The sequence below is a fragment of the Chiloscyllium punctatum genome, chromosome 1 (assembly GCF_047496795.1).
Source record: "Chiloscyllium punctatum isolate Juve2018m chromosome 1, sChiPun1.3, whole genome shotgun sequence".
Lineage (NCBI taxonomy): Eukaryota > Metazoa > Chordata > Chondrichthyes > Orectolobiformes > Hemiscylliidae > Chiloscyllium > Chiloscyllium punctatum.
This window is the reverse complement of record NC_092739.1, coordinates 43,114,430-43,136,832: the sequence shown is the minus strand read 5'-3', so window position 1 is coordinate 43,136,832 and position 22,403 is coordinate 43,114,430. Positions and strand designations below refer to the sequence as shown.

The 22,403-nt window shown below is 41.7% G+C and overlaps 2 protein-coding genes across 9 annotated transcripts in view; one reads left to right on the top strand and one right to left on the bottom strand.

Moving 5' to 3' along the window:
• Positions 1-9,966, bottom strand: part of shroom3 (shroom family member 3) — a 453,508-nt gene extending 443,542 nt beyond the window's left edge. The window contains exon 1 of the mRNA XM_072550746.1: positions 9,774-9,966. The gene's annotated coding sequence lies outside the window, so the exon portion shown is untranslated. The remainder of the gene's footprint in view (positions 1-9,773) is intronic.
• Positions 9,967-10,109: 143 nt separating this feature from the next.
• Positions 10,110-22,403, top strand: part of LOC140455186 (coiled-coil domain-containing protein 158-like) — a 170,074-nt gene continuing 157,780 nt past the window's right edge. For 7 of the 8 annotated variants that reach the window (XR_011952850.1, XM_072550158.1, XM_072550361.1 and 4 more), the window contains exon 1: positions 10,110-10,538. Coding sequence is in view for 7 of the 8 variants with exons in the window: in XM_072550158.1 (XP_072406259.1) it covers positions 10,424-10,538 (115 nt within the window). In the remaining variant the exon portion in view is untranslated. Of the gene's footprint in view, positions 10,539-14,849; positions 14,917-22,403 lie in introns of all 8 variants that reach the window. The other variant, XM_072550001.1, reaches the window with a different exon arrangement.

Genomic DNA, 22,403 nt, shown 5'->3' with positions numbered 1-22,403 from the left:
AGGAAGAAAGATCCTAGGAGGAGGCATGGGTGGCCGTGGCTGATGAGGGAAGTTAAGAAACATATAAAGTTAAAAGAGAAAAAGTATAACATAGCAAAGATAAGTGGGAAAACGGAGGACTGGGAAGCTTTTAAAGAGCAACAGAGGATTACTAAGAAGGAAATACGCAGAGGAAAAATGAGGTACGAAGGTAAACTGGCCAAAAATATAAAGGAGCTGAAAATGTGTTGCTGGAAAAGCGCAGCAGGTCAGTCCAGCTGATGCCCGAAACGTCGATTCTCCTATTCCTTGGATGCTGCCTGACCTGCTGCGCTCTTCCAGCAACACATTTTCAGCTCTGATCTCAAGCATCTGCAGTCCTCACTTTCTCCTCAAAAATATAAAGGAGGATAAGTAAAAGCTTTTTTAGGTATGTGAAAAGGCAAAAAAAAGGTTAAGGCTAAAATTGAAGACAGAAACAGGGGAATATATTACGGGAAACAAAGAAATGGCAGAAGAATTGAATTGGTACTTCAGATCTGTGTTCACTGGGGAAGACACAAGCAAACTCCCTGAGGTAACAGTGGCTGAAGGACCTGAACTGAAGGGAATTTATATTTGCCAGGAATTGGCGTTGCAGAGACTGTTAGGTCTGAAGGTTGATAAGTCCCCGGGGCCTGATGGTCTACATTCCAGGGTACAGAAGGAGGTGACTCAAGAAATCGTGGATGCATTGGTGATTATTTTCCAGAGTTCGATAGATTCGGGATCAGTTCATCCGGATTGGAGGGTGGCTAATGTTGTACCACTTTTTAAGAAAGGTGGGAGAGAGAAAGCAGGAAATTATAGACCAGTTAGTCTGACCTCAGCGGTGGGAAAGATGCTGGAGTCTATTATAAAGGATGAAATTACGACACATCTGGATAGTAGTAACAGGATAGGTCAGAGTCAGCATGGGGAAATCATGCTTGACTAATCTTCTGGAATTTTTTGAGGATGTAACTCTGAAGATGGACGAGGGAGATCCAGTAGATGTCGTGTACCTGGACTTTCAGAAAGCTTTTGATAAAGTCCCACATAGGAGGTTAGTGAGCAAAATTAGGGCACATGGTATTGGGGGCAAAGTACTAACCTGGATTGAAAGCTGGTTGGCTGACAGGAAACAGAGTAGTGGTAAACGGCTCCATTTCAGAATGGCAGGCAGTGACCAGTGCGGTACCACAGGGATCAGTGCATGGGACCGCAGCTTTTTACAATATATATTAATGATATAGAAGATGGTATTAGCAATAACATTAGCAAATTTGCTGATGATACTAAGCTGGGTGGCAGGGTGAAATGTGAGGAGGATGTTTGGAGATTACAGGGTGACCTGGACAGGTTAGGTGAGTGGTTAGATGCATGGCAGATGCAGTTTAATGTGGATAAATGTATGGTTATCCACTTTGGTGGCAAGAACAGGAAGGCAGATTACTACCTAAATGGAATCAATTTAGGTAAAGGAGCAGTACAAAGAGATCTGGGTGTTCTTGTACACCAGTCAATGAAGGTAAGCATGCAGGTACAGCAGGTAGTGAAGAAGGCTAATACCATGCTGGCCTTCATAACAAGAGGGATTGAGTATAGAAGCAAAGAGATTCTTCCGCAGCTGTACAGGGCCCTGGTGAGACCACACCTGGAGTACTGTGTGCAGTTCTGGTCTCCAAATTTGAGGAAAGACATTCTGGCTATTGAGGGAGTGCAGCGTAGGTTCACGAGATCAATTCCTGGAATGGCGGGATTACCTTACATGGAAAGACTGAAGCGACTGGGCTTGTATACCCTTGAGTTTAGAAGACTGAGAGGGGATCTGATTGAGACATATAAGATTATTAAAGGATTGGACACTCTGGCAGCAGGAAACATGTTTCCGCTGATGGGTGAGTGTCGAACCAGAGGACACAGCTTAAAAGTACGGGGTAGACCATTTAGGACAGAGATGAAGAGAAACTTCTTCACCCAGAGAGTGGTGGCTGTGTGGAATGCTCTGCCCCAGAGAGCAGTGGAGGCCCAGTCTCTGGATTCATTTAAGAAAGAGTTAGATAGAGCGGCACGGTGGCACAGTGGTTAGCACTGCTGCCTCACAGCGCCGGAGACCCGGGTTCAATTCCCGCCTCAGGCGACTGACTGTGTGGAGTTTACACGTTCTCCCCGTGTCGGCGTGGGTTTCCTCCGGGTGCTCCGGTTTCCTCCCACAGTCCAAAGATGTGCCGGCCAGGTGAATTGGCCATGCTAAATTGTCCGTAGTGTTAGGTAAGGGGTAGATGTAGATGTAGGGGTATGGGTGGGTTACGCTTCGGCGGGGCGGTGTGGACTTGTTGGGCCGAAGGGCCTGTTTCCACACTGTAAGTAATCTAATCTAATCTAGCTCTCAAGAATAGTGGAATCAAGGGTTATGGAGATAAGGCAGGAACAGGATACTGATTAAGGATGATCAGCCATGATCATATTGAATGGTGGTGCAGGCTCGAAGGGCAGAATGGCCCACTCCTGCACCTAATGTCTATTGTCTATTGTCATCATCAATGGCAGCAAGGTGAAATTACCATCTGACAAATTGATGTCGGCAGTTTAAAAGGGAATCTAATGGATAATGAAAATCTGAGCAAAACCTGGAAAGAGCCAGAAGTTACCTTGGTTTGTGTTATTAGGATGAAAAACATTTGTTGACTTAATTTTTGTAGTTTATCTTTGTTTTATCGGACAAAGTAATGGCTATTTGCTTCTGCTTGAAGTTGACGGTGATTGACTGGACTTGAGCAGAAGTTATCATTTGTCACAGATATTTCAAGACATAAGACATAATACTATCACAAAGTTTTTACTCTTTTCATAAAAATATCTTTATATAGATATAGATAGTCAGTAAAGCACTAAAACACACAAACATTGGAGTTTGACTCTATCCAGCAAACAAAACCAACACATTTCTTACTTGTACAAGATAACTTTTATATATATTTGAGGTACTGGCAGGATCCAATAATTGAACAGACCCCCATTTAACTTCAGGAGAAAAGCCTTAGATTGTGGTCTTTCTTCACTGTGCCTTGGTGGCAACTGCTCCAAGCCTTAGTGCATCCCTCAGCAAGTCATCCTGCACCTTCGAATGTGACATTCAGTCAAGGGCAACTCCTTGCTTTGGGAAGACCAACAAGAACATTTATCTTACCTATTTTATCAAGGACAAACTTCCATTTATCTAGTGCACATTGTCAGCATGCCCCTAAGAACTTCAAAACTAATTACATTTGAAGCATAGTTATTCTGGTTACAATGGGAAATACTGCAATCGTTTTCTGTACAACATGGTCTAACAAACAGAAATGAGTGATAATAATTCTCTTCCAAGGCCCAAATAAAAGGTCAGAGGAAGATCCACCAGGTCTCTGAATGTGTTTTACATATGTTTTGTAATCCCCCAAATAGGCACAGAAGGATATTGCTCCAATGACAAACTCATCACAATGTTGAAACTCCCATCTTCCAGTTTGATATTTCTGATAAAATTCACTGGGTAAATAATGAGAATGTGCGTCAGTGAACAAAGCAGTGTAACAGACAGAATGATAGATAATGATGAATTAGTTCAAATCAGATCCCCCCTGATATAACTGTATAGCAGAAGTGGCTTAATGGTTTAATCATACTTCTAGAGCACATGCAGTTTCAGTTGTAAATTGCTGTTGGAATTTTAATCTTTAGATTGTGAAATTAAACACTATGAGAGTATAATGTCAATTATTTTTCAAAAGTGTGATTAATCTTGAATTCCAGTAGATTGTTTGTTACAATTAGTTGTAAAATTTGTGTTATATCTCCCAATCATTAATTTAGTAACCACAAGATAAAGATATTGAGGCTGAAGGGAGAGTGCAATGATGAGGGTCTTTTGATATATGGAGAGGTTGGGATTATTATTCCTATTGCAAAGAAATTTCATGAAGATTGACATCGCACTTCATGACCTCTGGGGTCTCTAAGAACTTAACAGCTAATGAATTAATATTGAGTGCAAACACAACGTTATATAAGAAATATGTCTGACAATTTTCACACAGCAAGCTCCTAGAAACAGTAATGTAACATTGATCAGATACGAGGTTTGTGGAATGTTGATCAAAGGGTAAACACTGGCCAGAGGAACATGTGTAATGTTCCTTTCAAAATAGTTTCCCAGGATCTTGCATGGAAAACTCAAAACAAATGGGACCTTGGTGTTTTATTCAAAGACAGCCTTCTGACAATACAGCACTTACTCTGCATTGGAAGATCAGGAGAAATTTGAAAGCTCAATTCTCTGGAGCGGGACCTGAACCGGGAATCTTGTGACTCAGGCAAGAGTGCTCCATTACTGCCAAGACTGACAAACCACATTCAAAATTATGAATCATCTTGTTCCAGTAAAAAAGAAAGCTAATTTCAGGGGTGCAAGGGTCAGTAACCAGAAGGCTGTACTGGATGAATCCACATTTCTTCCAGTTAAAAACTGGGAAGGCTAAAACTATTAACTTTGATCCTTGTTACAAACCCTATTCATTTGCTACCATTTTCATCTTTCTTTCTGACAACTTCATGAGGCTGAATAAAACAGTTTTCAATCTTGTTTTCGTAGTTGAATCCGAGATTAGCTTACAGCCATGAACCTCTGCATCACTATAAATGCCTATTTACACCACAATGTGGAGGTGCCGGTGTTGGATTGGGGTGGACAAAGTTAAAAATCACACAACACCAGGGTATAGTCCAACAGGTTTATTTGGAAGTACTAGCTTTTGGAGTGCTGGTCCTTCATCAGGTGGTTATGGAGCAGGATCATAAGACACAGAATTTATAGCAAAAGATCACAGTGTCATGCAACTGAAATGATATATCGAACAAACCTAGAGTGTTGTTAAGTCTTTTATCTTTCAGAATGGGTTGCAGGTTTTGATTCATTATTATGTAAATCCCAGAACTTCTTTTAACTCACATTCTTGAGATAACTTAAAAGTTTTATAATAAAAAGGTGACATCTGAGTCAGACTGGTTCTATTTCCAAAGTGGAATGTACAAAATATTACATGGATTGACTGCCTGCAGATTGTGCATCTTTTGAGCAAAATAGAATGCAAATACAAATTCACCCGATATGCTTATATAAATATATATGTGTGTGTGCGCGCATGAGGTAAAGAATGTGTGCGGGTAAGTGTGAGTGCATGTGAGAGTGCGTGTTTGTGTGAGTGAAAGCGAGATGGGGTATAAGTCTGTGAGAGGGTGTGTGTTTGTGTGTCTCACACACACACACAGACATATAGACAGAGACGGAGAGACAGAGAGAGACAGACATAGAGAGGCAGACAGAGAGAGAGACACAGACAGACAGAGTGAGAGTGACAGAGAGAGTGAGACAGAGAGAGTCAGAGAGCCAGACAGAGGCAGACAGAACGAGAGAGAGAGACAGAGAGAGAGAGAGAGAGAGAGAGAGAGAGAGAGAGAGAGAGAGAGAAGGAGAAATTGGGAGGGGAGAAAGAAAGAGAAAAAGAGAGGGAGAAGGAGGGAGAAAGAGAGAAGAGAGGGGATGGAGAAAGAGGGAGAGGTGGAGAGAGCGAGAGAGAGAGACAGATAGACAGAGAGAGACAGACAGACAGAGAGACACAAAGAAAGACCCACAGAAAGAAAGAAAGAAAGAGAGAGAGAGAGACAGAGAAAGAGACACACAGAGAGAGAGAGAGAGAGAGAGAGAGAGAGAGAGACAGACAGAGACAAAGATGGAGGAGGGAGAGAGACAGACAGACAGACACACACACACACACACACAGCCTCTGCTCAGAAAACATGACTCATCGATTACCAGTTCCTATGTGCCACAGCGAGAAACCATAATGACCTCCTCAGAAGACAGACACTGGTTGCAACCGATAGTGTACCCCTCATTGTCCAGTACTTCCCAGGAGCTGAAAAACTACGCTATGTTCTTTGCAGCCTACAACACATTTTCAGAGATGAACACCTCACCAAGACCTTCCCTATGCCTTCACTTCTCGCCTTTAAACAACTGCCAAACTGTAAACAGACCACTGTTCGCAGCAAATGGCCCAGCCTTCAGGACAGCATCGACCAGAACACCATACAACCCTGTCATGACAATCACTGCACAACGTGTCAGAGTGTATATCAATTCAGCTGCATGACACTGTAACATTATGGTCCTACTCCACAAGTACCTGATGAAGGAGCAGTGCTCTGAAAGCTAGTGCTTCCAAAAAAAACAACCTGTTGGACTATAACCAGGTGTTGTGTGAGTTTTAACTATTTTCACAACAGCAATGTTGCCCTCTCAACTCTCTCTTCTCTTCTGCTGTTGAAATCCTCATTCATTTCTTTGCTACCTCTACACCTGACTATTCTAACCTATGCTTACCTAATCTGCACATAAAACTCTGGCTGTAGCCTAACCTGTGTATCATAAAATGGAAGTTATACTGGAACTGTTTGTATTTCAAAAATACACTTTATTCATAAAATACTTTGATGATCTGTACAACTGGACATGCCATACATATGTAAACATTCCATTTGTTTGCATACCGAAACAGAGTAATCATTCCTATTTACAGGTCTGTACGATTACATTTTTAGCTGAGGCGTAAACTCTAAGCCTTGAGCAATATAAGCAGGTATCCTCTATGCTTTTTTGATCACTTTATCTACATGTCTCACTGCCTTAAAGGACTGGTGGACATGCACATCAACATACTTCTGATCCTTGGTGCTTTCCAGGTCCTACCATTCACGAAGTATAACTGCCCAAGTGCATCACCTCACACAGCTTTCATTTGATCTGAGAAAAGTATTCACAAGAGAGGGAATCCTTGGTAAATTAACCTTGCTGTGACCAATTAAGGAGTGCCAGTTCATCTGTCCATACTGAGGAGCTCGACAATATTGGGTATTCCATCTGGAACTGTAATGAATTTAGGGGAATCTTGTCCAGGATCTGGTCATAGCAGTGCAGGAGAAGACAGCTCGTTATCATTAACACAATTTATTATTATTTACATGATTTGCTAAAGAACCAAAAAAAAAGAGGTGAGGAAAATATTTTTTAATGATCTGGAATAGATTGCTGCTTGGGACGTGCTTGCAGATTTAACAGTAATTTTCAAAAAGAAATATATATTATTGCAGCACTGTGGAAAGGAGGAGGGGAGTGGGGCTAATACAATAGCTCTTTCAAGAGAGCCAGTATAGCCATAATAGGCTGAATAGCTTCTTTCTGTGCCACACAATTCTGTAAATTAATAAAAACACAGCAGTATCTAATCATTAGATGGTTCCCTTTGGCGAACACCTATTTATATTCAGCAGAAAACTACTGGAAGATTATAAACAAGGACAACATTTTCTCAAAGTCAGTTTTTCTGTGACTCACATTGTATCACAAGGCTCAGGCTGGCGTGAGTGAATTTTGGGAAAAATGCTGTACATTATCTGACTGCTTATGAAATTGTTTCTGATGCCAGTGCTGGAAACAGTTATCCCAAAATCAATGGATAAAGTTTTATCCACTATTCTACTTTCTTCAATTACAGTAAGAAATAAGGGAGGTGTGGTTGCACATCCAACAGTAATTTTCGAAAAGAAATATAGGCACACAAATGAAAAGGAAACACTGCAGCACCATGGAAAAGAGTTGGGGAGTGAAGCTAATTCAATAGCTCTTTCAAAGAGCCAGTATAGCCATAATAACTTCTTTCTGTGCAATGCAATTCATAACACAGCAGTATCAAATCATTAGATGGTCACCTTTGACGAACATTTATTTATAATCAGCAGAAAACTATCAAAAGATGATAAACAGGGACAATATTTCCTAGAGGACTGTTTTCCTGTGACTCACACTGTATCACAAGGCTATGGCTGGCATGGGTGAAGTTTGGGAAAAATGTTGTGCAATATCTGACTGCTTATGAAACGGTTTCTGATGTCAATGCAGAAAACAGTTACTCCGGCGAAAACAAAGTATTCTGATTATTCTATTTTCTTCAATTACATAATTAGGTGCAAGAAACAAGTACAAATAACATTTACATTTGCCTTACATTAATCCTTCAAAAGTGTGGCATCTGCTTTGATCAATCTGATTCCTCTACTCACAAGTACCAATCTGAAATGATCTAAGTGGTAATAGCATTTTCAGAGACTTAAACAACAAATTCAAGTTGCCTTTGATTTAACTGGGGATTGAATCATTACCAATAGGTGTTCTGCAGGTATGGAATTTGCTGGAGTGTGCTCTTACCACTATCTTCAGCTCAAAATGTTGCTGCACTGCACATTACTGTGTTGATAATGCAGCACCTAGGACCTTGATAAACAGCTGTATTGAGTCTTTACTGATCAGATATACAGATGGTTAAGGAATCAGAGAGATGACACAGAAAGAAACTTTGTGATTTACAATCAAGTCAAAAACAGAAACAGAAACAAATAACAGGAAGAAGTAAAAGGTTAGAGAATAGAGAATACAACACCAGAAAGGTAAAACAAAGTGATTTGAAGATTGATTTGAAAAATTTAAGAAACAAGTTACTATTTCCCATCAGGAGACTTAAACATTTCATATTTTCCTTTTCTAAACTAGAGAATTTGATAGATATTAAGAACATAAATCGTGGAATTACACTGTTAAGTACCAACCCTGACTTTTTGCAACAAATTTAATTTGCAGTCAATATTTAAGTATAGTCATAACTTGAAATTGACAAGAAGTTTGTCATCCTGTTATCAATTCTGCACAGTTAGTAGTGCAAGAGCACATATCTTCCAACAATTTCAGATAATTCACAATTCACACCATTTCTGCTCTATGACAAAAACTGCTGCACAATTTACAGGCTAGTAATGGCACATGCATTAATCTTTCCCATTGTTTTGCTAATTATGGGGAAAGCGAGGACTGCAGATGTTGGAGAGTCAGTGTTGATAAAGTGTGGCACTGGAAAAAGCATAGCAGGACAGGCAGCATCCAAGGAGCAAGAGTCGATGTCTTGGGCAGCAACCTTCTTCAGAACTGGGGAGGAGGAGCGGGTAATCTTTATGGAGGGAGGATGAAAATTTCTTCAAGGTGGGCATCCTTGGAAGAGGCTTTGCAGTATCTTTTGCAGCAACTAGAAGAAAGTGAGGACTGCAGGTGCTACCCCTCCCCAGTTCTGAAGGATTCTGACCAAAACATCAACTCTCTTGCTCGTCAGATACTGCTTGACCTGCTGTGCTTTTCCCAGCACCACGCTTTATCAACTTTGCGAATCATAATTTGGAGGTGCTGTTGTTGCACTGGGATGTACAAAGGTAAAATCACACAACACTAGGTTATAGTCCAACAGGTTTATTTGGAAGCACTAGCTTCTAGAGCGTTGCTCCTTCATCAGGTGGTTGTCATGAAGGAGCAGTGCTGCGAAAGCTAGTGCTTCCAAATAAACCTGTTGGACTATAACCTGGTGTTGTGTGATTTTTAACTTTGCTAAATATAGACCAAAAATAATAATTCGGCAAACAAATAACATGGTGCAAATGAAAAATGGCCCCAGTCAGTGGCAGCATTCCCCTCTGGAAAGAATCAGTGCGGTTTTGACCTCTTTCCTATACATTTTGCTTTCTGAAACTTAAGGTCATCAATAGCGCCAGCGATTCACCAGCAAAAGAGACACAAGTTTCAATTTTCATTGAAATAGTTAATACTCCAAGTACTTCCTCAAGACAATTCCTACCTCCAATGTTGGTGCTTGAAAATGTTTAGTTGGGGGCAACAGCACAGTGTCCTGTGGATGCACACCGCACGACTTCCGGAGGGACAGCTTAAGTGATGCTGCCACCTGCTTGACCTGGGAATCCCAGCGGCGACTGTCCTTTCTGTGCGACGTCACAGCGGGGGATCCATTGTGACCTCACAAAGCCGCTGGGTGTTGCAAAGGCGGTTGCTAAGATACGGAGCGTTGGAATCCCGTTAGCGTTCTGCCGCGTCGGTTCCCGCGGACTCCGGGAGTGATAACCCTGGCTGAGGATTTGGGGGGAGGGGGAAGCGGGCAGGGGGCAGGTGGGTCTCCAGTGGCCGCTCGGACAGAGCTAGAGGCAAGGAAGGCTTCTCCTGTGATCAGGGCGACAGGTGGTGTTTCACCGAAACCTCCGTGCGCGCGCACAATTAGTCAAGAGCTTTTTTTTAATTATCTCGCAGAGTCATAGTCTTATTCGTAATCTATATATTTTTTTAGCTGAACTTGCTTTTTTTTTAAAATATAAATTTTGACATAGGTCCGTCTATTTATCTACTGTAAATGTGTATTTTTCTAAGTCAGCCAACGTTAAGGCCCAAAGGTTATTTTTTTTTAAAAGTCGCCTAAAGTTTATTTTTGAAAAAGAAATGCCCAACGTTTTTGAAACTGAAGCCGAGAAGAACCCAGCGGCCTGTGGCGATACTGCGGCACTGAGCAGCAGACCGGCCCTCGACTTGCCAGCAGTTTCCAGATCTCTAGGAAGTGAGTATGTCATGGTTAGTAAATGTTCCTTGACATGTTTTAATTCACGCGGCGCCTTGCAGCTGAGGGTGAGCTGTTGGCTGTATAATGCGGGAGGGCACTACTATACATGTTCTTGTGAATGAATGCTGGCTGTTTGAACACTATTTGGGTCGGAGGCAGAACAGAGTAGCATTTTCTGTCTGAAACCTGGCTGCAATTCTACAAATCCTCTCAAAGTCAGTTAGGGTTAGGTGGTAAATGCTGGCCAACCCTTGAATGGTTTCAAAAAAAAACTCTTGAGATCCCATGGAAGGCTGTAAACAAAGCGCTGGTGCTGGAGGACTATGGGCATGAATCTCCCCAGGTTTTCAATTTCTAGTGAGTTAACTCTAGGCTTTTGTTTCTTACCACTCCTCATTTTTATATATTTAAAAAAAGGAAAACAAGTTCTTCCTTTCACCAAGAGGCTTGGCCTGTCTTTTGAATGAGTCACTAATCCACCTGGATCTCTGACACAGGTTTAATAAAGGACAACCAGTGCAGATTTAAAGCCAATCGTGACTGACTGATTTTGATTATATTCTTGAAAGTAACACAAAGGGTTGATAAAGACATTGTAGTAAATGTGCTTGTATATTTGGCTATTTTGAAAAACATTGTGAAAATGTAGCATATAATGGCCTTATTTAAAACAAAAGTGCTAGTGTACTCTATGGTTCAGTGAAGTTAGAGAAAATACTGAATGGATTTTTTTTTCTAATTGGAGAAGTACACAGAACTGTCTCCTGGAGGTCAAAATTCAGACCATTCTGTTTTTTTCCCTGTTATTTTAAATAACTAGGACTTGGTGCTTAGCCACGTTTTGGAAACTAAACATTTTAGGATGCTTCACTTTTAGAAGCAATATGTAAAATGGATAACCAACACTGATTCTGCTGGAGAAACTCAGCAGGCTGGAAACATTTTATGGAGAGAGAAATAGAGTTAAATGCTTCAAGTCCAGTCTGACTCTTATTCAAAGTTGAAAGGTGTTGGAAATTTATAAAATGCTTTTGACAGAAGCAGAGGAGAAACAAGGGGGCAGATAATGAAGAGGTCCAATGCTAAAAACAAATGAGTTGTGGTGGCAGTGGGGAAAATATAAGAAAAATGGCGAACATACATAATGCAGTCAATTTCTGAAGTTTTTTAAAAGTAGAGTCCCTACAGTGTGAAAACAGGCCCTTCGGCCCAAAAGTCCACACCGACCCTCTGAAGAGTAGCCCACCCAGACCCATTCCCCTACATATTTGCCCCTGAACAATGTACCTAATCTCCACATCTCTGAACGCTAAGGGCAGTTTAGCATGGCCAATTCACCTAATCCGTACATCTTTGGTCTGTGGGTGAAAGCTGGAGCAAACCTGCACAGACACTGGAAGAGTGTGCAAACTCCACACAGACAGTTGCCCGAAGCTGGAATTGAACCTGGGTCCCTGGCACTGTGAGGCAGCAGTGCTAACCACTGTGCTGCCCCCGGAATTCAATATTGAGACCTTGAGGCTGTAAAGTACTTAACCAGAAAATGAGGTATTGTTTTTTGAGTTTGTTTTGTGGAATGTTGTAGTAAGTCCAAGATAAAAATGTTAGCATGAGAGCAAATTGTTTTATTGAAGTGGCAAGGAACTGGGAGGTCAGCATCATTCCTACAAACAGCAGAGGCATCTGCAATACACCTAGTCTGCATTTGGCTTCTCCAATCTAAAGGGGACTGTATTGTGAGCAGCAAATGCAGTAGACAAGATGGAAAAGTAAAATGCTGTCTCACCGAGAATCTGTGTTCGGGGCCTTCAACAATGATAAAGGAGGAGGTGAATTGGCAAGTATTACAGGAAGAAGGGAGTAATGAAGTGTTGAATTGAGGCATGGGCCAGGCTGTCATTGGAGGAAACAGTTCCTGAGGAATGCTGACAGTGGAGGGGATGGGATTTTTTTGGCAGTGTAGGAAAATGGCAGAGGAAGAATGATTAGCAGAATGGATAGTACAGATAATGAAAGATGAGTTAAAACCTTTGAGAGAATAGTGGTTCAAAAAAAATCAACATACAGAATCATTTTGAATGCAGTTAAGAAATAATTGAGCAGGAAATGTTAGTGGGAACAGTTTATAGATCTTCTGTACAATAGTATGTCAGGCAGTGCATAACTCAGACCATTAAAGATGAATGAACGTATAGGATCAGAAGTAGTTGGTTCAGCCCATTGAGTACACTCTGCCATTCAAATGGGATCTTGGCCAATCTGATAATCATCAATTCCACTTTCCTATCTTGCCCCAAATCCTTGATTCTCTTGCTGATTTACTCAGCTTTACACACTGAGCTTTACTCTGCTTTACTCTGTTGGCTTTACTCAAAGGTGAAACACCCTCTCTGTATCTATACCTTGTCAAGCTCCCAAAGCTTCGTATATGTTTTGTTGAAGCCTCCCTTAATTCTCTCCAACTCCAATGAGTACATATCCAACCTACTCAATCTCTTCTCTGTACTCGGGATCAATGTAGTGAACATTCTCTCAGCAATGTCCAATGTCAGCACATATTTCCTTAGCATAGTTGCAATAGTAATCTCTGATTAATTGTGTAGTTTTAGCAAAACCTCTTTACTTTATGCTCCATTCCATTTGCCTTCCCAATTACCTGCTGAACCTGGATGCCAACTTTTGTGATTCACGCCCTTGGACCCCAACATCCTCTCTACTGCAGCTTTTCTCCAGTTTGATGATATTGACCTCTTTTATTCTTCTGCTGAAAATCTATTGCTGGAAAAGCGCAGCAGGTCCGGCAGCATCCAAGGAGCAGGAGAATAGATGTTTCGGGCATGAGCCCTTCTTCAGGAAATTCCCGAAACATCTATTCTCCTGCTCCTTGGATGCTGCCTGACCTGCTGCGCTTTTCCAATAACACATTTTCAGCTCTGATCTCCAGCATCTGCAGTCCTCACTTTCTGCTCATTTATTCTTCTGTCAATGTTCCTAACTTGACGTTTTCCCACATTGCTTCATCTGCTATTTTATTGCCCACTTATTTATATCCTTCTATATCATCTGTATCCTTCTGTAGACGCCTTCTGTCAGCCTCACTACTTGCATCCCCACATGGTTTTGTGTGGTTTGTTAACTTAACGATAGTATATTTGCTTCAGTCATCCAAGTCATTTTTATATATATCGTAAATAATTGTGGCCCCAGCCTTGATCCTGTGGTAGTTCACTAGTTAAAGATTGCCATCTTGAAAATGGCCTCTTTATCCCAATTGTATTTTGTTAGTTAGCCAATCACATATTCATGCTCATATGCTATGCCCAACGCCATGAAATCTTAACTTATTCAATAGCCTTGTGTGCACTTTATCAAATGCCTTTTTGGAAATCCAGAACTAAATTTACTGGTTCCTCTTTATTGACCCTGCTTGTTAACCTCCTCAAAGAACTGTAATAACTTTTTCAGCCATTTTCTGCCGCATGATGCCATGCTGACTCTGCTTGATTATATGGTGTTGCTAAGTGCTCTGCTCTTACATCCTTTATAATAAGATTAGATTCCCTACATTGTGGAAACAGGCCCTTTGGCCCTTCCATTCCATACCGACCCTCCAAAGGGTAACCCACCCAGACCCATTTCCCTCTGACTAATGCACCTAACAATTTAGCATTGCCAATTCACCTGGCCTGCACATGGGCTATGGGAGGAAACCGGAGGAAACCCATGCAGACACTGGGAGAATGTGCAAACTCCACACAGACAGTCGCCCCCGAGGCTGGAATCGAACCTAGGAGCCTGGTGCTGTGAGGCAGCAGTGCTAACCACTGAGCCACCGTGCTGCCCCATTTCTAACATTTTCCTAATGATAAATGTTAAGCTAACTGGCTTATAGTTACCTGTGTGGCTTTTTTGTTTGGCTCCTTCCCTTTTTGAATAGGGGTGTTGTACTAGCAGTTTTCTAATCCTCTGGACTCTCCGAATCTAAGGATTCTTGACAGATTATTGTAAGTGCCTCCGTTGTCTCTGTAGTTATGTTCTTTAAAATCCTAGGATACAACCCAGCAGCGTCAAGAACATATTAGTCTTTAATCTCCCTGGTCCGTTTTCTCTACTGATATTTATTGTGCTCATCTACCCAAAACCCTCACTCCCCACTATTTTTTTTGTTATGCTATTAGTATCCTCCACATTTAAGATGGATGCAATGTATTTGTACAACTCCCCTGCCATTTCCCACCTTGCCTTCATTATTTCCCCAGACCCATTCTGTAAGAGGCCTATGTTGACTGAGCCCCTCTCTTCCTTTAGGAGAAAGTGAGGACTGCAGATGCTGGAGATCAGAGCTGAAAAATGTGTCGCTGGAAAAGCGCAGCAGGTCAGACAGCATCCTCTACATTGGGGAGACAGGCCGCCTACTTGCGGAACGTTTCAGAGACACTCTGGGACACCCGCACCAACCAACCCAACCACCCCGTGGCTGAACACTTTAACTCCCCCTCCCACTCCACCAAGGACATGCAAGTCCTTGGCCTCCTCCATCGCCAGACCATGGCAACACGACGCCTGGAGGAAGAGCGCCTCATCTTCCGCCTAGAACCCTCCAACCACAAGGGATGAATGCAGATTTCTCCAGCTTCCTCATTTCCCCTCCCCCACCTTTTTCTCAGTCCCAACCCTCAGACTCAGCACCGCGTTCTTGACCTGCAATCTTCTTCCCGACCTCTCCGCCCCCGCCCCCTCTCCGGCCTATCACCCTCACCTTAACCCCAACACCCCTCCCCCCAAGTCCCTCCTCCCTACCTTATATCTTAGCCTGCTTGGCACACCTTCCTCATTCCAGAAGAAGGGCTTATGCCCGAAACGTCGATTCTCCTGTACCTTGGATGCTGCCTGACCTGTGCTTTTCCAGCAACACATTTTTCAGCCCTCTCTTCCTTTGGCTATATTTCTGTTTTATATATTGCTTGTTAGTTGCCCTCAGGTTATTTTCTCACTTTTGTTTTCTTGAGTACCTTCTGTTGGTATTTAAAATGTTGCCAATCCTCTGATTTACCGCTAATCTTTTGGCACACTGATTGCCTTTTCTTTTAATTGTGATACAGTCTTTAATTTTCTTGGCTAATTGTGGTCAGTGTCTTCCCTTCCTAGAATCCATTTTCCTCACCAGGATTATATTTGCTGTGAGTCATGACTTTATTTTTAAAAAACATTTGCTGTTGTTCATCAACTGCCTTTTTCTGTTAAATTCCTTTTCCAATCCACACCACCAACTCTGGCCTCATTCCCATGGAATCACTCTTTTTTTTAAGTTTAGTACAGTTGTTTCTGGCCCAAGTTTCTCATTCTCAAACTAAATACTACATTTCACCATGTTATAGTCACTATTCTCAGGGCTGTTTTATTCTGAGATGATTTGTTAAAAGCAGCCTCTTTACACATTATCAGATCCAAAATAGATTGATCCCTGGTTGGAGTCCCAACATACAGAACATTAGTTAGGTCACATTTGGAATATTGTGTGCACTTCTAATCCTCACGTTACCAGAAGGATGTGGCGGTTTTGCAGAGGGATACAGAAATAGTTTACCAAGATGTTGCCTGATTTGGAGGGCATTAGCTATGAGGAGAGATTGGACAAACTTGGTTTGTTTTGACTTAAATGTTACAGGATGAGGGTGAACTGATAGAAGCTTGCAAACTTGAAAGAGGCAAGGTTGGAATGGATAGTCAGCCTTTTTTTTTCCTCCCAGGCTAGAAATATTAATTGCTGGGGATTTGGGTTTAAGGTAAAAGGGAATAAATTTAAAGGAGACTGAGAGGCATGTTTTTGGACTGATGATGATGATGATTATGATATGTATCTGGGATTATTGCCAGAGGAGATGGTGGAAGCAGATTTAAGGGTCAAGTTGGCAGAGAGATGAATAGGCAGGGAATAGAGATATGTGGACCCCTTTAGAGGCAAAAGGTTTTTGGTTTCAAAAGGTATCTTGTTCTGTACGGTACTGTTCTTTTTTAAATTATTATTGTAGAAAACAATCCCAAATGCATTTTTGAATTCTTCCTCTCACCTACTCTGCCAGTTTGATATTCCGCAGTCTATGTGTAGATTAAGGTGTCCCACGATTAGCATGCTATCATTTTATCTTATGATTTATTCTGACCTAATAATCAGTTAGTTTGGAAGCTTATAGACAACTTCTATCAATGTCTTATTCCCCTTTCCACCCATATGGATTCAACATCTTCTGATTCAAGATGATTTCTTACCAATGTAGTAATTTCATCATCTATTAAATCCACCCCACCCACACCCTTAGCTTCCTGCCTGTCTTTTCGAAAGATCACATACCCTTGAATGTTCAGTTCTCAATTTCGATTTCCTTGTCTCTGTAATGGTTATAAGATCATAACCATTAGCCTGTAGTTGTGCCATTAATTCATGTTTTGTTCCGAAAAGTATTCAAGTAACGCAACAAGGGTGAAATGTGAATCATGAATTTTAAACTTCATTTAGAATGGACAAATCAAATTTTAAATTATAGTATAGAGGACAAGTTAATGGAATGCCTGTAAGCGGTAGTTTTTGAGATCATTTTGTTGAGCAGCCAGTTAGAGCAGAGAGTATTTTACTTCTGGTATTATGCAACAAAAACCAAAACTTGCAGTAAACTAATTTGAGTAAGAGTGATTGCAACATGAGAGTTCAATGTTGAGTTTGTGATTTAGTTTTGATTGAAACTCCATTCTTCGATCTGAGTAAAGCAAACTATGCTATTAGGCTAAATCAGATTGAGAAATGTGATTAAAAGATAGATGACCAATGGTAAAAATGTAAATAAAATTAGTAGTGGCAGCAAATATAGATTGCTTGAAGAATTTAAAACCTCATTGGTGTTGGGTGGGGAATGATAACCAATGGCTAATGAAAAGTTAAAGTAGGTTTACCAAAGGTTGATAATGTTGCAAAGAAGGCTAGTAAGCCTTGGATTCAGTTTTTTTTAACTTAGAGCAGCAAAGTATAATCAAAATTGATAAAGTGCAAATGGGATATGAAAATACACTCTAAGAGAGAGAAACACAGATTGTTAAAAACTGCTGTTGGTTACTTTTTAAAAAAAATTAATTTAAAGGTGACCTCACTTCTTCCATATATTTGTCCAAAAGGATTGGGTCCTTATTCCCTAATGGCAAACAGTAACAAGGAAGTTCCATTATCCCAGCCGTAATCTCCAATCATGTTTGATTGGCTTTAATGGTTGATGCTGGATTTGTACGTTCCTTGAGATCGTGAATGATAAACTCAAGATATAAACTGGTTTAACCCCAAAATACGATTTCCCTGATTATTTGTGACGTTATGTTTAATCCTTGTTACTGTTGTTAATTTTGAGTAATTCAAATAGCATACTTAAAAAAAGAGGTTTTCTGTACCATTTTGCCCCTCCTTTTTTGAAAGCTACTGCCTCACTGTCTAAGTATTAAAAGATACTAATGCCCATTCCTGTTTTTAGATAATCCAGTAAGATACTGCTAAATAGGTCTTCAAAAGATTACATTAGAATTAAAAGCATTGGTTTAACCGGCTAGGATTTCCCAATGACATGGCAGATGGGGCTCAGTGGTTAACACTGCTGCTTCACAGCACCAGGGACTGGATTTCAATTCTATCCTCGGGCGACTGTCTGTGTGGAGTTTGCATGTCTGCGTGGGTTTCCTTTGGGTGCTCTGGTTTCTTCCCACAGTCCAAAAGTGTGCAAGTCAGGTGGATTGGCCATGCTACATTTCCCATAGGGTCCAGGGATGTGCAGGCTAGATGGTTTAGCCATGGAAAATGCAGGTTTGCAAGGATGGGCCTGATTGGTATGTTCTTTAGTGGGTCAGTGTGGACTTGATGGGCTAAATGGCGTGTTTCCACACTGTAGGCATTCTATGATTCTGAATATGTCTGGTAAAATTTGACTATTTTAATATAATCCTGGCCAGTTGATGATTTAGTATTTTAGCCTGTAACACCCTGATAAATAATCAATTCCACTGGAATTTGATTAGTTTCTAATTGAATCCTAGCTGCTACGAGCACTGACATAACTTCTTATCTCATTCATAGATGCTGACTTTTTTTTATCCACTATTTCTCAGTTTAGCTTTCGTCAAAGATTTCAATTACTTCACTGTTTAATTTTCTACCAACAGTCACATCTTTTTTGAATTCCAATCTTTGCAATATACTTCCTAAGAAGTCTTGCTTTGATGTGCAGTATATTCATGTACTCGATCTCCAATGGATTTCTATCCCAAAGCCCTTGCTTTGGTAATACTAGATAAGTCAGATTCTAGGAGAAAGTTGAGGACTGCAGATGCTGGAGAGCAGAGTCGAGAGTGTAGTGTTGGAAAATCACAGCAGGTCAGGCAGCATCCAAGAAGCAGGAGAATCAACGTTTCGGGCATAAGCCCTTCATCAAAGCTCTTTCCTGATGAGGGGCTTGTCGGAAATATCGATTCTCCTACCCCTCGGATGCTGCTTGACCTGCTGTGATTTTCCAGCACCACGTTCGAAGTCCGATTCTAGTTTGAATCCTAGCTTGATAGACCCTATTTTGTTTTTGCAATTTATTTACTGTGATCAGTCACTGAAATATTCACAAGACTGCGAATGTACCTTTTATTAAAAGAACACAAGCTTATTACGTTACAAGGAGAAAAGATGAAGTTTAAGGTCTCACCATGAACTGCACCCTTTTCCCCAGAAAGATGCTTTTCAGACTCAATCCCTGTAAAGTATTGTTCCCATTTTATTTCTCTACTTTCTTACTCAACTTGATGAGGTTACAAATATTTTCATTGTTTTATTTAAACCATGTAATGTCTTGGGAATGGTGTTTTTGACCCACTGCTTGAAAAAAAAATGTTTTTGACCTTTTTAAAAGAAAAAGTCACCTTCACAGAACTGAAAACCCAAACCCATTTACCTCGACTTTAGAATCTAAGTTTTAAAGAAATAATAATGCATTCTAAACATTTGTTGTAATTGATGAAACATCTGAAGATGATTGGGCCGAGGACACTACCCTGAGGAATGCCTGCACTGATATCCAGTGACTAGGATTGGCTTCCAACCACTGCAATCCTCTTCCTTTGCACTAGGTATGACTCCAACCAGTGGAAAGTTTACCCCAATTTCCAATAACTCCAGTTTTGCTTGTGCCCCTTGCAACCATCATTGGTCAAATGAAGCACTGATACCTAGGGCTGATGCTCATTCTGATCTGTTTTAAAATCTGTCACAGCATAGTGGTAGTGGCAGAGAGCACAATGCAGGGCATCCTCAATGTGAAGGGAGGTTAAGGGGGTCTCCTGGGGCGGGGGGGGGGGGCAGAAACTACAGCCACTATCCTTCACACTGCTGCCAAACCCACCCTCTCTCTCTCTATCCTCTGTTCCACGCTTTGTCGCTGCTTCCTCTCCCCACCCTCGCCCCAATCCCATTTCACAATCATCATTATAAAAAAAATCAATTCCCTTCATCTGCCATGACTGCATACAATCCAGATTGCTCAATGCATTACCTTATTTTAGGTAATTCTAGTACAGTTCCTTGATGGAAACATTCAGTTTTCTCTCCCCGGAGGTAATGGGACAGTCAGATAATTGGCCAAATTGACCCTGGAGAGATGCATACTCCTTTTGACCCGCTTCAGCAGGTTTGGTAGAAGATTTGTAGCTCGGGTGCTCGTTGTTGTGGTTCTATTCGCCGAGCTGGGAATTTGTCTTGCAAACGTTTCGTCCCCTGTCTAGGTGACATCCTCAGTGGTTGGGAGCCTCCTATGAAGAGCTTCTGTGCTGTTTCCTCCGGCATTCTGCCTGTCTCTGCCGCTTCCGGTTGTCAGTTCGAGCTGTCCACTGTAGTGGCCGGTATATTGGGTCCAGGTCGATGTGTTTGTTGATAGAGTCTGCGGATGAGTGTCATGCCTCTAGGATGTCGATGTAACAGCACTGTTCACCTCCATCGACAAAACACTAGCCAACGAAACAATAGCCAACCTGCTGGACAGACATAACAGACAACAGGACGTTGAACCTATAATCAAAGACGGCATACTTAAACTACTGGACTTGTGCCTCACAACACACTTCACATTCAATAACCAAATATACGAACAAATCAACGGAACACCCATGGGCTCACCGATCTCTGGACTCATAGCAGAAGCAGTAATGCAAAGGTTAGAACAAACAGTCTTACCACAACTTCAACCCAAACTCTGGGTCAGATATGTGGATGACACCTTTGTAATAATTTAAAAACACAAAAATAGAGAACACACACTAGATGATCAACGCCACACTCACAGGAATCCGATTCACTAGAGAGGAAGAAAAGGACAACCAACTCCCATTCCTAGACGTGATGGTACAGAGAACACCGAACGGAGAATTCACCACAAATGTTTACAGGAAAGCCACACACACAGACCAAGTCCTAAACTATGAAAGCAACCACCCCAACACACAAACGAAGTTGCATCAAGACACTATTCAAAAGGGCCACAACACACTGCAGCACACCAGAACTACAAAAAGAGGAAGAGGAACACCTATACAAAGTATTCGCCAAAAACGGATACCCTCGCAATTTCATCAACAGATGCCTAAGGGAAAGACAACGGAACGAGGACATGCCGCAGCCCAAAGGACTAGCCACACTACCATACATCAGGAGCATTTCTGAACTGACAGCCAGACTACTGTGACCACTAGGACTCATAACAGCACACAAACCAACAGCCATGCTCAGACAACTCACCAGAATGAAGGACCCGATACCCAACATGAGCAAAACTAATGTAGTGTACAAAATCCCATGCAAGGACTGCACAAAACACTACATCGGACAAACAGGAAGACAGTTAACGATCCGTATACACGAACACCAACTAGCCACGAAACGACACGACCAGCTATCCTTAGTAGCCACACACACAGACGACAAGCAACATGAATTCGACTGGGACAACACTACCATTATAGGGCAAGCCAAACAGAGAACAGCCAGGGAATTCCTAGAGGCATGGCACTCATCCACACATTCAATCAACAAACACATCGACCTGGACCCAATATACCGGCTACTACAGTGGCTGGAACTGACAACCGGAAGCGGCAGAGACAGGCCACTATAAATGCCGGAGGAAACAGCACAGAAGCGCTTCACAGGAGGCTCCCAAGCACTGAGGATGTCACCTAGACAGGGGACGAAACGTTTGCAAGACAAATTCCCAGCTCGGCGAACAGAACCACAACAGTTGGTGACATTCTCAATTTAACACCAATTAAGACCCCTAAACCTGTTTATTTTTCATGTATTTATTCATAGCATAAGAGCATTGCTGGCCAGGCAAGTATTTATTGCCCATCCCTAACTGATCAGAGGGCATTTGAGCGACAACCACATTGCTGTGGAACTGGAGTCACATGTAGGTCAGACCAGGTAACAATGGCAGTTTCGCTTTCCCCCAAGGACATTAGTGAACAAGATGGGTGTTCTGACAATTGACAGATTCTTAATTCCAGATTTTTATTGCATTCAAATTCTACAATCTGTTGTGGTGAAATTCGAACACAGGTCCCCAAAACTTTACTTCGGTCTCTGGATTAACAGCCCAGTTAGAATTATAGAATAGAATCTCCACAGTGGGGAAACAGGCCATTCAGCCCAGTGTGCCCACACCAACCCTCTGAAGAGCATCCCACCCATCCCCCTACCCTATCCCTGCATTTCCCATGACTAACACACCTAACCTATGCATCCCTGGATACTATGGGCAATTGAGTATGTCCAATCCACCGAACTTGCGCATC